The sequence below is a fragment of the Nymphaea colorata genome, chromosome 1 (genome assembly GCF_008831285.2).
Source record: "Nymphaea colorata isolate Beijing-Zhang1983 chromosome 1, ASM883128v2, whole genome shotgun sequence".
In the NCBI taxonomy this organism is placed as follows: Eukaryota; Viridiplantae; Streptophyta; class Magnoliopsida; order Nymphaeales; family Nymphaeaceae; genus Nymphaea; species Nymphaea colorata.
The window spans coordinates 31,675,037-31,691,388 of NC_045138.2; the positions used below are offsets into that span (position 1 = coordinate 31,675,037).

General features: G+C 38.2%; 2 protein-coding genes across 9 annotated transcripts; both read left to right on the plus strand.

The window, feature by feature from the left end:
• The first annotated feature begins 2,329 nt into the window (after positions 1-2,329).
• LOC116245652 (pentatricopeptide repeat-containing protein At1g73400, mitochondrial) lies at positions 2,330-6,229 on the plus strand. Of its 6 annotated transcripts, none has more exons than XM_031617138.2 (3): positions 2,330-5,519; positions 5,722-5,919; positions 6,027-6,229. In XM_031617138.2, exon 1 carries the CDS (start codon positions 2,635-2,637, stop codon positions 4,510-4,512), a length of 1,878 nt encoding a protein of 625 aa, XP_031472998.1. In that variant the 5' UTR covers positions 2,330-2,634; the 3' UTR covers positions 4,513-5,519; positions 5,722-5,919; positions 6,027-6,229. The 6 variants fall into 6 exon arrangements, with proteins under 6 accessions (XP_031472998.1, XP_031473000.1, XP_031472999.1 ...); XM_031617140.2 differs by lacking the exon at positions 6,027-6,229 and having other exon boundaries at positions 2,330-5,174; positions 5,319-5,519; positions 5,722-5,984; XM_031617139.2 differs by lacking the exon at positions 6,027-6,229 and having other exon boundaries at positions 2,330-4,932; positions 5,042-5,519; positions 5,722-5,984.
• A 3,331-nt stretch (positions 6,230-9,560) lies between these two features.
• On the plus strand, positions 9,561-16,147 carry LOC116246108 (rab escort protein 1). Of its 3 annotated transcripts, none has more exons than XR_004170647.2 (10): positions 9,561-10,340; positions 10,906-11,025; positions 13,371-13,470; positions 13,780-13,818; positions 14,304-14,568; positions 14,676-14,751; positions 14,867-15,065; positions 15,174-15,257; positions 15,560-15,716; positions 15,910-16,147. XR_004170647.2 is itself a non-coding variant. In XM_031617815.2 (9 exons), the coding sequence occupies exons 1-9, from the start codon at positions 9,661-9,663 to the stop codon at positions 15,632-15,634; spliced, it is 1,638 nt and encodes a 545-aa protein (XP_031473675.1). In that variant the 5' UTR covers positions 9,561-9,660; the 3' UTR covers positions 15,635-16,147. The 3 variants fall into 3 exon arrangements, 1 of the variants encoding a protein (XP_031473675.1); XR_004170648.2 differs by having other exon boundaries at positions 16,005-16,147; XM_031617815.2 differs by having other exon boundaries at positions 15,560-16,147.
• Positions 16,148-16,352: the final 205 nt, after the last annotated feature.

Consider the following 16,352-nt stretch of genomic DNA (forward strand, 5'->3'; position numbering starts at 1 on the left):
AATTCGACTTTGAAGATATAAATATCCGAAAAAACTGGTATGGTGAAATGTACAGATTTGAATTTGATCTACTTGGCACAATGATAGGAGGCAAACAATGGTTTGAAACTTAATTGATATGGATTTTGATCTAATTTCAAAATTGCATAAGCTTTGATGTATTTACGATGATCTGTCTAGTGTTTGAATAATTACAAATAACTACCTAGGTTCAGAAAATAATTCATGAGCACACATGCTTCAATTAAAAATATTATTTTAGGTCTAATAAACAATAGAATCCCTATAACTAAGGAGTTTAATTCATGAGCACACATGCTTCAATCGTTTGCTCCACATTTTCCCCTTTTCTTTTTAGTCTAATTATTGGAATAAGTGATAATGCCAGAAAACTCCGGTTGAAGGACACTAATACATAGTAGCTAAATTTTTTACCCTTCAAAAAATCGTGGACATTACTTATTAAAATGATTAAAGTCTATGAATATAAAGACACCAAGATGTAAAGAAACAAATTTTATGGGAACGTGTGGGCAACTGCCCACAAAAAGCAGAGGAAAATGAGGTTTGTGAAAAATTTTCCTTTTCATTAAGATAAAAAATAGTTTTCTTAAGTATATTCTAGCATTTTCTATTTATGAAGCATGTATTTTCGAAGTACCTTATAAGCTTAAGCAATTATTTATAAATTCTCAAACATTAGATGGATATTCTATTAGCATTATCTGCGCGGTTCTCTATATTTGCAAATTTCTCAACAAAATATTAACTTTGTCCTATCGTTGCCAGGAATCGTGCATGAAATCTGTAATATTTATTTTGAACATGCTCCTACGGCAGTCTATATTTGAATTGATTTTGAGTTGGAGCGAAATAATTAAACACCAACTAAATGACTCTCGTACTATATTAACAATAAAATAAATAAATGGTCATTACTTGCGGCGCACCTTTTTGTTTAAGGGTTAACTAGAGTATCATATATATACCGCTTGCAGTCTAAAAATGTAGCACTGATGACCAAACTTTTATTGTCCTGCCAATTCGACCAGCTACGCTATACACCCCCTCAAAGCATAAGAAAAGTTTTCAAATACCAATAAAAGGGTTTAGAGGGAGGAAAATTTATCAAAGATTTAAAAGGGTTTGGTGTGTGTCCGTAGATGAAAAGTAGGAAGGGTAAGATAAAATAGAGAAGGTTGAAGAGTAAACATAGGTAAAGTCGGTGTAAAAAGTAGAGATGCCATTCACATCATTAGACAATATTGATATGAAATTATTTGGATTAGTTCTCCCGTAGTGTTTCGTTTATTTATTTATTTTGCAAGCAGGGAAGAAGCACTTTAAGGTGTCGGTTATTTATACATATAACGTGCAAAACATCAAATCGAATTTCTGGTAATGAGAATGAAGTTAGGCAATGTGGTGCATTTACATTTTCATTAGACAATTAAGTGACTCTTTTGGTCCTAATAATTAGTTCTAATGTTGAAGGAAGGATAAAGCTGACGTTTATGTAGACCTTTTAAGGCAGTTTCTCCGAAATAAACATCAAACTGATTTCAATGTCATGAACATAGATGTTTATCCGCCCTATAAGCAAATATGCACAGTATCAACCACTCCCCCCAACAAAGGTTGATTCAGACCCTTCAAAATATTGGCGGATTCACGGCGAATTTATGCCATATCACCATGTATTGCCTCAAAGACCAGGGTTTTGAAGTGTTTTGGGATTCACGAATGTTTATATGGCATGCTTCGACAGATAGTTTGAATCTCGTTGGCTCTACAAGGGTCTACAAGGGCCATGGCCCCACATCAAAAAAAAAAACCACTTAAAAAAAAGTTACATGTAAACTTTTAAAATTTTTCACTCTGTTTTATATAAAAATTTTGAAAAATGATATTTTGGTTCACATTAAAACATTAATTCAGCTCCTCTTATAAAAAATTTCTAGCTTTCTTATGCCAATGTGTTTTGTTAGTTTATTGGTTCCTTGTTAGTTTATTGGTTCCTGGTTTGGCAATAGAATAACTTTGGGAAGCGTGTATTCAGGTTGTACACGATAATAACGTGATTTTTACAATTTTCTATTAATTAATCTGGCTTTATGCTTTTATGTATGCCAGTCTATTTTTCTTGTTGAGTTCGACTTGAAAAACCAAATTCCGAAGCACAAGATTTATTATGGACATTTGCAAAATCAACATTTAAATAAATTCACAATTTTTGAAAAATAAAATTAACATTATTGCTTTTTTTTTTTTGCAGACAAAAAGAACTTAAAATAGCGCGTCATTTACCCCGAGATTTTCCGGTGAAACACGCTGCAGTTATGCCCATCAAGCGGCGGCTCTGCTGCAAACAAGTGAGGTCGGAAGCCGTTCACCCCGAGCCTTTCAATTCATGGCTTTCGGCCTAAATATTTGATCGGAAATCTGAAAAGTTTTGGTTCCCGATTGAACATTGTCCCTGCTTTACTGCGTTTTCGTCGCTCTATTCAATGTAAGGCGAACTATTCTTGGCTTGTCTCAACATCCGATTTCCATGAATGAGTATCATGATTCTTGGGGAAAATCAGGGTTTACCCTAAAACCCTGAACTTTTTGTTCTTTTGAACGAATCTCTTGATGGGGAGCAGGAGAAGATGTTCCGGAGGTTTGCTTAAGGTTCTTAATGTAGGCACTTGTTCTTCATGCCAATCAATGAGTTCTTCCACATTTTACCGCTTCACTAATTTCCGGGTTCAGAAAATCGGGCTATTCCATTTATGTGATCCCAAAACAGGAAGCTTTCAGCCATTTGGGATACAATTTCGTGATTTCTGTTCTAGCCGCACTTTATATAGCCCTTTAGGTTGCAGTCTCGCCCATTCTTTTAGTTGTAATCCGATCAGGTTATGGAATAGATGTGGAGGAATCGACATTGCCCACGATGCTGAATCGAGATTTCATATACTCAAGTTCGCGAAATCGTCGATTTCATTGCATTTGGACAGTGCGCCCTTCTGTTCATCTTCGCTAGAGCAAATTGATGGCTGCAATATTGATGATATCCATGAAGGGTATTCTTGGTCTGAGGATTGTGAGAAGTTGTTTAGAGCTATAAGTGAGAATTCTGAAGCTGATCAGCGTATGGAGGATGCTCTTGAATCAGCTGGTGCATCAGTGACTACTGAAACTGTTGGAATGGTGCTTCACCGGCTTCGGTTTGATGAAAAATCAGCGCTGAGGTTCTTCATATGGGCTTCTCAGCAAGAAGGTTATAGCCACCAACCGCCGACGTATAATGCGATGATCGACATACTTTCTTGCACAAAGTATAAGGCCAAACAGTTTGGGATCGTCTGTGATCTCTTGGATTACATGAAACGGAAGAAAAGGAACTATGTACCAATCGAAATGCTTCTCGAGATACTCCGCAAGTACACTGAGAAGAATCTCACGTCCCTTGGGAAGTTTGCAAAAAAGAAGAAGATCAGAGTCAAGACGAAGCCGGAGATCAATGCATTCAATTTACTGTTAGATTCTCTGTGCAAGAGTGGACTGGTCGGTGAAGCCGAGTCCATGTTTAAGAAGCTCAAAGCTAAGCTTCCCCCTGACGCAAGGACCTATAACATACTGTTTTTCGGGTGGTGCAGAGCGAGGAAGCCTACGAAGGCCATGGAAGTGTTGGAAGAAATGATTCAGATGGGGCATACTCCTGAAAATTTCACCTACAATGCTGCCATTGATGCATTCTGCAGAGCTGGGATGGTTTTGGAGGCTTCTCAACTGTTTGAATTCATGAGGACTAAAGGATCAACCATGTCATCCCCCACAGCGAAAACTTATTGCATCATGATTGTGGCATTGGCGAAGGCGGATAGGATGGACGAGTGTTTTCAAGTCATTGCAGATATGAGAAATAGCGGTTGTCTTCCTGATGTTTCGACTTATGTAGGATTGGTTGAAGGAATGTGTTCTGCAGGTAAACTTGAAGAGGCTTATAAATTCTTGGATGAGATGGCAAACAAGGGCTATCCGCCTGATATTCTTACTTACAATTGTTTCCTGAAGGTTCTCTGCAACCGTAGACAGGTTGATGATGCTTGTGCTCTGTTAGAAAGAATAAAAGTATCAGGTTGTTTGCCAAGCGTGCAGACTTACAATATGCTGATTACCATGTTCTTCAACGTGGGCCAAATCGAGAAGGCTACTGAATTATGGAATGAAATGAACAAGATTGGTTGCCCACCAGATATTGATTCTTATTGTACAATGATCGATGGACTGTTCAAATCCGGTGACTCTGATAATGCTCGCCTTTTTCTGAATGAGATCATGGAGAAGAGAATTAAACTGCCATATCGAAGATTCGATTCATTTTTAATGAGGCTGTCAGCCCTTGGTGATCTGCAAATGATTCATCAGTTATCTGAATACATGCGGAGGTTCTACAACCACGCTATGACAAGGCATTTTGTGAGAAGTGAGAAGCGGAAGAGTATGAGCTTGAGAAGAAAATAGTAATCAGCATACACTAAAATGGTATACTTGGTCACATACAGTTTGGTAGGGCAAGCTTGATGTATCATCTTCTTGGGTATTGGAAAACTTACTGCCTTATTGATGAAAAGAATGCTTCATCAGCACATGCACTTCACATCTCGCATATTATGCATTGCTTGTTGAGTGGTTAGCTATACAATAGCACTAGTTGATTGCTTCTATCTGCATATTAAGTTCCACTTTTGAAGCTCTCAAATTTTGATCACTCATCTGTCCCCTACCAGTCAGCAAACAGCAGTAGTTGATTGATATATCTATGCATCGGGTTGCCTGCTTAGCTTCTTTCCTGGTGAAAGAAAGAACCGATACAACTTTTGTTCAGAAAGTCGGCTGTTTCAAGGTGCAGAATTGTCAATTTCAAGTTGCGTCATTTTGCAGGTTAGAAAGATCGAGCTTGTTAGTTTATCACGGTATTTTGTTGGAAAGATCAACTCTCTACATGTTCTAAAAATTGAGCTGCTGTCTATTTTATGGTGGAGCGAGGCAGGTGCTTCTGAGGCTAATTTCTCTCTTATTGGAGCACAGCTTTTCGCTTTGTTTTTTTGAAGACAAGGGTGAGCGCTGACCACCAAGCCTTAAGAGGCAACACCGTGGGAAAACTCAGGCAACTGGGTCGCAGGGTTGGGACTTGATCCACGGTTTTCAACTCGGCATTCTTCACATTCCTGTTACCACCTGCCATCAACATCATTCATGCTTGCTGATAGCACACGAGAAGCGATTTTTTGTTTCTATTTTAATTTCCCTGTCCTTTTTCTGTTCAGGTTTATTTATCATATTCCTTTGGGTGTGCATGCACTATCGAAGAAAACATGGCGGCTGGGGAGTGGGGAACCTTGTTCTGACAAATCCTGTAGTCTCAGCATAAAATGTTTGTGCTTCTTTGGGAGGCTGTTTGACATAAACTCCTGTGAGTCGACCAATGCAGATGCACAATTATGAACATGAAAAAGAGATGAAGAAAGGTCGGTTCGTTCTTGCACTTGTTGTTCTTTACTGTTCAAGAAATAGAAGTCCTTCCAAGGCAATTCTTGTCATGATCAAATTATGGCTGCTCTTTTATTGGATGTTGTATGCCTTGCTATTTTCCTGTTCTTTTCTGTTGATTAATCTTTTGATGCCCTTTGATAATTTCTTACAAAATGTCACTAAAGTTCATATTGTTAGGCTGCTGAGAGTGGTGCAGTTTCTGGTGCTGCAGAGATGGCTGGTGCTGATATGAACCTAACAGGTCTGAGAATACTGAGGATATGGTGGCATTGTCTTGGTTCACTTTCCATGAAGTCCGTGTAGCATCGCCGGTTGTGGACTTCAATGTAAAATGGTGGCCATTCGGATTCAAGTCTTAAATACATCTTTTATGAGGTTATTCTTTAACAATATCTTTAACCATTAATCTACGTGCTATAGCGACAGAAATTATTGTATTACATCCAAAGGGTCACATCGTCTTCTTTTCTTTCGTTTCTCAGATTAGTGGAGAACCACGTCGGCTAAACATGATTATGATGCACGGATGTAACTGTCATTAGTCTACTGTATTCTCCGGGATCTCTTTTTAATGAGAACCCAAAAGGCACCCAACCTACAGTTAAATTGAGCACCTAAATTAAGACGTGTCAAATACACTTCAATTTTTTGATAAGAACTAATTTATGTTGAAGCAGTTTAGTTATTTTCAGCTGAAATTGGTGGTAGTTGGTATTTGCTGTTTGCTAATCAGTTGACTTGCCTCAACTCCATCACCAAAATAGAAGTACTGTTCTTGTTCCAACTGCACATAATTGAAGAAAGATACAAGTGAATTCTTCTTCTTATAGGATCTAGATAAATATCATTGAGGTGCCATGTCCGATCCATAAGGAAAGGTTCTCAATTGTAGCAGGAGAAAAGGTTTTCAATTGCTGCGACCTGAAACCAAAAACTTCAGTACATAACAAAATTTTGATGGAAGATGCGAGCCTTGTAAATAGAATATATTAAATACATATGCACGTAACATGTATGCTTTCAAATTCATCAGGTCAAGGACTTCCCTTGAAGTTATGAGATGCTGCAAGTTCCGTTGAAAAGCACAAAGTTTGATTTTACGTGATTTTCAGTTTCCTCCTTGTGTATTTGTGAGCAAAAACATATAATCAATATACACCTTTGATCGATTGCTTGTTGAACCATGTGAATCACGTGAAAGCAGGACACTCCAAGTTTGGGGTCAAGGAGTTTCACAAAACATTCTTGGTGTAGTGAGAAATCTTGATCTCTCTCAATTAAAAAATACAGTATTTGAATTGACGCTGTTTCATTGATTTCTCGTTTGCGGCATTCTGCACGCATCGTGGCAGGCAAAGATAGTTCTTGTTCCTACTTGGATGCACACATCTACTGCAGCCTTTAAGCATTTGCTGACCTCCCATCGTTTCCAAACTTGAAATGGTGAAACCATCAAGAAAACTACCCTGCTTGTCAGTTGGTGTTATGATCCAGGCATCTGACTGCTCAGATCGATTGACAGTTCTGTGATAACACATGGCAGTTCGGTGATGCTGTTCATGAATATCTAGATAAAGATAAACTAGCAAAGATGCTAACAACCATAAAAAGAAAGAACATACCAGCAGCTGAAATGCAGACTTTGTTGATCGGCAATGGCTTGAGGGAGTCTCTCATGTTTGATCTTCTGTCTGGTTCATTGCCCATATGCTTCCTCATCCTTAGCTTTTTTCCTACTCGCGTAATGCAAGCAGCCTTTATTTCCTTGTTCCTACTTCAATCTCTCGTACAACCAGCCTTTGTTTATCTCCCTTTCTTTCTCTCCTAACCAACACTGGCCTTCATCATTCCTTCATCCTCTTTTAATACTACAATTATTGAAACTGTTCATTGACTGTTTGAAACACATCATTAGATCCACTTGCTTCAACTTTCATTTTGATAACAGCCTCTGATTGTGGACTAAGCAAGGGATATTTTTCTTTTCCCAAAGTTAAATCTTTGGTTATGGCTTTTTCTTTCTGATGGTTCTTTTGACAGTCCATGTCTTACGATCAACATTACAAAACCATCCTGCCAAATTGTCTGCAAATGGGTCTTTTATTTTTACGCTAGATTTTTATCAAAGAGCCCTTGAGGTTAACGATTAATAATTGACAGTCAATAAATTATGATTCTATTAATGATCCAACTGAAAATTTCAGATGCAACACCTGAGCTTCGTCGACTCAAATGCAAAAACCTGTAATTTCCTTAGATGGTTGGGTAAAAAAGAGTATTTCATTCCAGGGCCCAACAAAAGAGTAGAAGCCCCCATCCCTACAAGGAACCAAACTTGCTTGTAATATCTCGAGCTAATGCTTCTGTTATACTTCAACTTGATCATGAAATTCAACAAACAAATGTACTTTTATTTTTTTAAAGAATTACTTTGAAGGCGTATGCTTTGGTGACAAAGTGTCATTGGTTCACTTCAAAAATCAAGAGTTAGCTTGTTCAGGATTGACCCATGCACCCTAGTTCTACAGAACGAGCTGGGCAAAAATTTGGCCTAAGCTCCAGCTCAAACATTTACGGGATCTTTACGAAACTTGAACATTTCCAACTTTTGAAGTTGAGAAAAAGATAATCTTTGTGTTGGTATTTAGGTGTTGCATAAGGAGACTACAGCTTACACTTTGGTTTGTGAAAACATATTATAAATATGAGCTTTAAGTGGCGGATGTTGAAGCTCCTCTCTCCTTTCCTCTATTCTTAGAGTTCAAGGTTGCTTTGGGATATGAAAGCAAGACATTAAGTCTGGGCACCGGGTTGGGCAGCTGCCAAATACCTGACACTCAGCCCCGAAAAAATGAGATCCGGGCCAGCCCAACTAGTTATCGGGCCAGCCCAGGTGGGCTCGATATGCCCGGATCTATATATTTTTAATTTAATCATGTTGGACTTGGGCCGGGCCCGGGCCAAAGTTTTAGATGTCGGGTGGGCCTGATGCTCATACTTACATGACACTTGCCAACTAAAGTGCAGTATATCTACTGTTTGCAGTTCAAAAGAGTAATACCAATGAACATTGAATTGATGACCGAACTTTTACCAGTTTGTGAGCTAGATCAGTTATTCTACACTCACCTAAATGTTTTACCCACAAAGGACATTAACCATTTTCCTTATGAAAGTAAATCCATACAAAGTACTTGGTTTGGGACAATCATCTTCGAAACAACATTTGTTCAAAAAAGTGCTGACATAATTCAACATGAAAATCAAACATGTCCAATTCATTTACATCTCTAATCGTCATGCTTATTTGGGTGAAGTTAACGTTCAAAGGGCTTGAAGAAATTGAATGTGTAAGGGGTGGGTGAGTTTTCATTCAGAATAAAGAGCCTGAGGGCACCCCCGATGATTTCTTTTCCCACCCATCAAACAAGTCAAAGAGATTTATTTTTATTCCGCGTAAAGAGATTGCAGGCACCCTGGATGACTTCTTCTGCTTATCAAACGCCCGAAAAAAGATTCATTGGGGTTGAATTTCTCAACCAGAATAAAGTGACGAAAGGAAACGAAAAATATGACAAAACTTATTATAAAAACTTTTTTGAATAGGAAGGAAAGAAGAGTAATTTTTTTTAATGCCAAATAAAAAAAATTTAAACACTATAAAACTTATTATCTAAAGAAAATCCTTTTTGTTAGACTATATGGATTCAAGAGTGCCGCATGTCAAGTTTTGAAAAAGCTATTTTACATGTAAGGTATTTTTTTATTTTTATTTTTCAAGTTTTTTTTAAATAACTACTAAATATTTTATCACATAATTTTCTAGTAAAAAGGAAAACTAATAATGAAGCTAACTATTAACACAAAGAAATAGTACAAAATAACGATAACAATACAACGAACAAATTTTCTTCTGGATTTGGGAGAGCTCTACCATTTTACTGTCGTACAATTTCTTTTTCCTAAAACTTTTTCAAGAATATTATTAGAGCGCCATCAAACGCTATGAGTCCAAACCGAGTCCGAACCGTTAACTTCTTTCTTCTTCGTCTTCCTTTTCGCCTCCCTTTCTTCTTCGACTTCCTTCTGACCTCGTTCTCTGTAGGAGAGTAATCGATGGCTTCAGAATTCCCGGATATAGAGCCGTCCCAATTCGACCTCATTGTCGTTGGCACCGGCCTCCCGGAATCCATCCTCGCCGCTGCTGCCTCTGTCGCCGGAAAATCTGTCCTCCATCTCGACCCTGCTCCGTTTTATGGCTCCCACTATGCCTCCCTCCCAATCGACGACTTTACTTCCTTCCTCAATTCCCACCAAGAGACTTCTTCTACACTGAATGAGTCACCGTCGGCCGACGAAGAGAGCGCATTCCTCACGGTGGGTCTGCAGAAGCGGCCGCTATACTCCTCCGTGGAGATCTCCTCTGGCGATATTGGTTCTCTTGGCCGACCCAGAAGCTTCAACCTGGACCTCTCCGGCCCTAGACTTTTGTTCTGCGCAGACTCAATGGTGGACATGATCCTGAGGTCCTCGGCTAGCCACCATCTCGAGTTCAAGAGCGTTGAAGCGAACTGCATTTGGGTCGGGGGAGAATTGAAGCCGGTGCCCGACTCGAGAGCGGCCATCTTTCAGGATCGTAGTCTGGGGTTGATGGTGAAGAACCGGTTGATGAATTTCTTCAAGCTCGTACGTGGTCATTTTGATTCTGAAGGGGGAGAGAGGATTTCGGACGAAGATATGGAGAAGCCGTTTGTCCAATTCTTGACCGAGCAAGGACTGCCCGACAACGTCAAATGGTACATATCGTCCTCTGCTCTTCTTTTTTGTTACTAAATGTGTCCGTTTTCCTTGTTTTGTTTCCTCGATGGAGCAAATTGTTTCTTCTTCTCCTCTTTTTAATTCAAATTGGGCGTACACAACTTGTACTTTGGATTTTTTTCTGGAATTTTTGCTGAATTTTGTTGAGGGAAAGAAATGAAGAGATGATTTTCGGATATTTCCCTCCTTTTCTGTTTCTCGTACTGCCCTTTCAGTTTCCTTGGTAATTTAAAGTCTTTCCTTTCCGTGAATAGAAGTGAAAACTAAGCCTCATCTGCATTTAGTTCTTTGTTGATCATAGCTGGAATACACCGTTTAAATTTGTTTTCTTAGGAGTGTTCCTTTTTTTTTCTTATCCCGGCAGTACCAATTTCTTGGCTTTTACATTTTGAACCGTGCGCGTCGAAATCACATTACTGTTGACAATAGGAGTATAGGACTACCAACAGTTTCCAGTTTATTCAACTCTAGCTAGGATCGATGCTTAGAGAAGTTGTTGTATTCCTTTTCCTGAAGCATTCTTGTGTTGGTAAACTTGTTTAGTATTATTTTGTACGCAATAGCGATGGTGGACTATGATCAAGACAATGCGGAGGCACAGAATCTGATCAAGACCAAAGATGGGATAGAGAATTTGGCTCTCTATAACGCGTCCAGTGGCAGGTAATCTGTATTTGGTTGCAGCAACTTTGTTAGTCTTCTATAGTTGACCTTTTATGAACTTGTTTTTTTGGGGCAGTTTACAGTTTTTCTTTGAATTATCCTTTCTAAGGGGTAGAACCAGACATGAAAATAATTGTTAAACTATGGCTAGAGTTGATTTACGTTGGGTAATTGATGGCATAATTTTGGTGCTAAATCATGCAAAGGCTTATTTTGCTGAAGACGCTCAAGCATAGAATATGCTGCATTATTATGTTGCATTATTATCTTCAAATTGATTAATTTACTTGACTAATCAAGACCAATACAAGAATAGGGTTCCAGAGGTCCAAAAAAGGTTGTAGTGGGGTGAGACGGGCTGTTAGACATGGGCGTCACTCCTTGTGCAAGCTGATGTAAACGTGTAACATTTGATGTCAGAGAGCTATGAGGTGTCTGAAAATAGAAACAAATGGGATGAGAAGATATTTATAGAAAATTCTATACAGACCAAGATTTACACCTAAAATGGCTATCCATATCCAAGAGCTTGGTGCTATGCAAATTCTTGTGTGGTCCACTAAGCCACTCAGGCTTGAGAGGTTAGTGAGAGAAGGTTTAATGATCTTGGTGATGTTCTGAATCGTGAATTGGATTCATTTCTAAAGTTCTAGCTCATAACATAGAGATGGTGAATTGCATGAGCAGTTTTGCTACACGTAGAAGAAAAAATTTTCTAGAAGGCTTAGGTGGCTTGCGACCTAATGAACAAACTTGAACCTCTGTCATGGCCTCATGAAACACTCCACTTTGCCTCCCATTATGTATTCTCTTATATAGAAATATATTGGGAAAATCCAATAAACATGGTCGTATTCCCATATTTTCAGCTATATCCTTGTGATGTAGGTCTTAACTAGGCCAGCTCAACTGGCTTCCCTTGTTTACTAGCTCTACCAAAAGTACCATCTTCTCAATGTCAAAATGTCCCTTTTTCTCTTCTCCAGAAAGTAAGATTATAGGCTTCCAATAAATGGAAGTTGCAGGACTGAATTGCTTCAGGTCACCTGTACTCTATCTGACATACCTGGTCACTCGGAGATTTCCTTTATTTCACTTCATATCTTATGTTGCAGAAACTGAAACTAGAACAATGGTAGTGTCTTAAGACTGTAAGACATCCTAATACCACTCAGAATGCCTGAGTTCTTTTTCTTTTTCTTTTTTCTTTTTTTCTTTTTTTTTTTTTCTGTGGTCCTTGCCAGTTTATGTGTCTTTGTGCACCTATTCATAGGACTGGCTGGGAAACAATCTGAACAAACAGAACAACGCTGTTTGAGCCATTTGAATAGCTCATGCATATCTTACATGTCATAATCAAAGCATGACTCATTTTAGTAACAAACAAGCTTGTTCAGTTTCTATCCATGAACTGTTAGGTTGATATGATGATCTGAGCTAAAACTTGACAAGCTAGAGCTTGCAAGGTTGTGAATGCGCTGTATCTCACATGCTGATAACAGCCCAACTTGTGCTTTTAATGACAAGTCTCATTGGGCTCACAAGTTTGTAGAAGTTGATTTAAGCTTATAGATAAAGCTAAATAACAAATAAATTTAAGCTTATCTTACATATATCATGATCAACAATATCAAACAAGCAAGCTTGTTCAGTTTCTATCCATGAACTGTTAGGTTAATTTGCAGCACGTAATAACAGAAAATTTAGGGCTTGTTTCGTACATATATGGACAGGTCATTCTGCTTGTCGGCAGCTGGTTTGGCTAATGAGTGAAGCCTGGATGAACACAACCTTTTCATACTTGATTCGCTACTTTTACCAAGCCAGCTTATTTGACCCATTAACTTGTTGAGCCAGCTTCTTGGTTCAATGCCTGCCCCATGCATAGACCTGACCAGAGTCTTTCTTAACTTCCTGCTATGGTAAGCATGCTCCTTGTGACTATTACCAGATTCTCCATGGCATATTAGTGTGACTGCAAAAGTTAATGCAATTATTTATTTCTGAAAAGATTGATCATTTTTGTCTTGAAGTTGGTATAAAGGCAGCAAAGCTTTTAAAGCCTGCACTGTTTGGCTACTTGCAATGACTCAAGTTCAGTTAGAAAAATCTTGCAAATTCTCAACCAAGTACTGTGATATATTGCATGTTCAAAGTTCGGACTGTTCTCATAAAAAATAATTGTTAGCCTATGAGTGATTTATCATTTTGCAACTTTTTGCTAGAAAAATTTTGAGATCATATAAACTGTCAGTTTAGTCAGTTTTGGTTATTTTTTCATTTGGTACAATGATAGTTGATACAATTTATCTGTGTTAGCTGATCCTAGAAAATTTTGCTTTTAGATTTTCCAACACAGTGGGGTCATTTATCTATCCACTCTATGGCCAGGGAGAGCTGCCTCAGTCATTTTGTCGATGTGCAGCAGTTAAAGGTGCTATTTATGTAAGTCAAGCTGATTTCACTGCCGACTTTTATACTGTCTATGGGATTTAAGGTGTTGTCCAAAACCAAGATTACATCCTTAAGCAGTTCTAATGATTTTAATGGGTCGGGTGGTGGATCATCAATTGCTTCACGGTAGACAAAAGGCTTCTTTTTAGATGGTCTCTCTTAGATGTTATGCAAATGAATGTAAATTGACCATTTGATTCTTGATACTTCAGGGTTTCATAGTGCTTAGTTACAACACTTGCCATTTATATGGTAGTTGTTTCTTAACTCTTATGTATTGGATAATCTCTTTGGTTTCAGATTCTTCGTATGCCAGTGATGGAGATAATCTGCGACAAGGTATTTGACCACACCTGATCTTTTGTTTCATAAAAGAGTAATTTGTCATTCCTTGAGAATTTTTTTTGAAGGGAACTATTTAGTTGTTCAGGAAAATTTTCTTTGATGGCTTTTCCTGAGAATGGAGGTACCAGTTGCACCTTGTCTCCGGATCAATTCTAACGTTTTTTGTTACAACATGTCTTCACTGGAATACTCCTAGAAAGCACAATATTTCTTTAGTTGACTGCTTTTAGGAAGCATGTTCATTGTAAGTGCTGGTTAGGTATGATTTTTGGGCTTTTGCTTTTCTACCTGAATGTGACCTAGACTACATTTGGGAACCACAATATTATGGATGTTGGTTCAGTGTAATTTAGCTCATCCCATTCTGACCTGTTGGTACTTCTAATTATACGGATTGTGGAGGGTATTGAAAACACAAATGGTAATATCTGCTTATTAGCAAGGTTGACACCTATGTGATGACTTGTGTAAATATGTAGGAAAGCAGGCACTACAAGGGCATCAAGATAGCATCAGGACAGAAATTGTTGAGCAACCATCTTGTCCTGGATCCTTCATTTACAGATCCTGCATCAGCCTTCAATTCTCCCTCATACGGGCAAAATAATGAGAACCAAAGATCATATGTGGAAGTGGTTGATGGTGTTCAATGTATCAAGCAGAAAGTTGCTCGAGCAGTCTGTGTAACAAGCAAGTCGCTGCAGTCAGATTTATCAAATGTCCTTCTGGTTATTCCTCCGAAATGTATGAAACAACTGTCCAACTATGGGACCGATTTCCCCCAATATCCTATGATACAAATACTTTTTTTTTGGATAACATATTAATGACATTGTATTCTTAAATTGCAGCCTTATACCCAGAGCAGCAGGTGTGCATTCGAGCACTTCAGTTAGGTAGTAACTTATCTGTTTGTCCACCAGACCTGTAAGTTGCTACTGTATTAATTATCAATCAGCAATGATACTATTGATGTTTGAAATGTTTCTGTGGGTTGAAGTCCCACTCTAATTGAAATTTTTGAATTTTTCTTTCTTCTCAGTTTTATTGTATACATTTCAATGTTATGTGATGAGGCTAGACAAGGAAAAAATGCAATATCTGCAGCCATGAATGCACTTTTCATGCTTCCTGTTTCTGAGAGTGCTGAGAATGATACATCACTACAAAGTGAAAGCAGTGAGTCCAAAGAGAAGCCAAAACTTTTATGGCATGCAATACATGTTCAAGAGCTAACACAGGTACCAAATTCCTTTTGCTTGATAAGGAATAGGAGCTATAAGAATTCTGGTTTTGGACGCTGCTTGCTTATTGCATGGTCTTCTGAATATTGTTTCTGATTAATGCAGCATAAATTGACTGAAGGTATTGTCTCATGCCCCATGCCCGATGGCAAACTGGACTACAGAGATATTCTACAATCAACAAGAGAGGTGATTGATTTAGTAAACTTTTAAATACAGAAAGTGTCAGATCTTTTTGTACAAAAGTAATACAGAACTTGAAGAAAATGCAATTTTGAAATAAAAGCTTTGAAAGGATAAATTGAAAAATAGGTTGTTTTGGTAAGTTTTCAAAATGTTTAATTTTGGTTTTTTTGGAAGAGAAACATCAAGGAAAGTGGCGAGAGGAGAGGAGGGCCCACTTGGGAATAATCTTTGCTTGTGCTAGATGCTAGCTTACCAGTAAAATGACTCTTTATTCTGAGTGGCTACCTTTGGTTTGTGTTTTCCAGCTTTTTCAGAAGATGTATCCAGATGATGAATTTTTTCCAGAGGTGGCAGCTACAGAAAATGTGGAGGATGATTGAAAGTGCTGAATTGGGAACGGGAAATGTCTTCAACAAAAGAAAACGTGTGCCTTTAATTTCAGATTTTGCAGATCTTTAACAGGTTCTACATTGCTTGTCGCTCCTGTGGAATTTGCTGATCTACTGACTCATGCTTTGTTATTTAGGCCCTATAGATTGGCTGGAAGGTTATTTCTTCATGTATCTATATAGTTTTTCATGATTTTCAAAATTTGTTGTTCTTTAAGATGTTGCCCGAACAAAACGTTGACCGTGAGCCTGACTTACTTTGTCAGGGATGGCAAACAATTTATAGAGTTTCTTGCGGTATTGGACAATTTTCTTGTACATCACATGAAATCCAAAGCCTATTTTCTTTACATCATCTCAGGAATAGGCATCATTGGAGCTCAACGGTCCTACGCTTCTTTTTTACAAGATGCCCATGCAGTGGCTAAAACTTTGAGTGTCTTCGGAGAATTTATTGCATGTAATGTAACTGAGTGGCTATTGTATGTAAAATCTTTCCTTTCATCTGCCAATTCTATTTTGATGATTTTGCGCTTCAGTATTGCTTGTAATATAACTGAAGTGACTATCGTATAACTTCTTCAATTTTCTTGACAGGCACAAGTAAGTTTTGTATAAAGGACATACTTAGGTTGTTGATATCATATTTGTATTGGCCCGGATCGGGTGATAGATTGTACATCTGCTCCTCACTGAAATGATGCAGGGG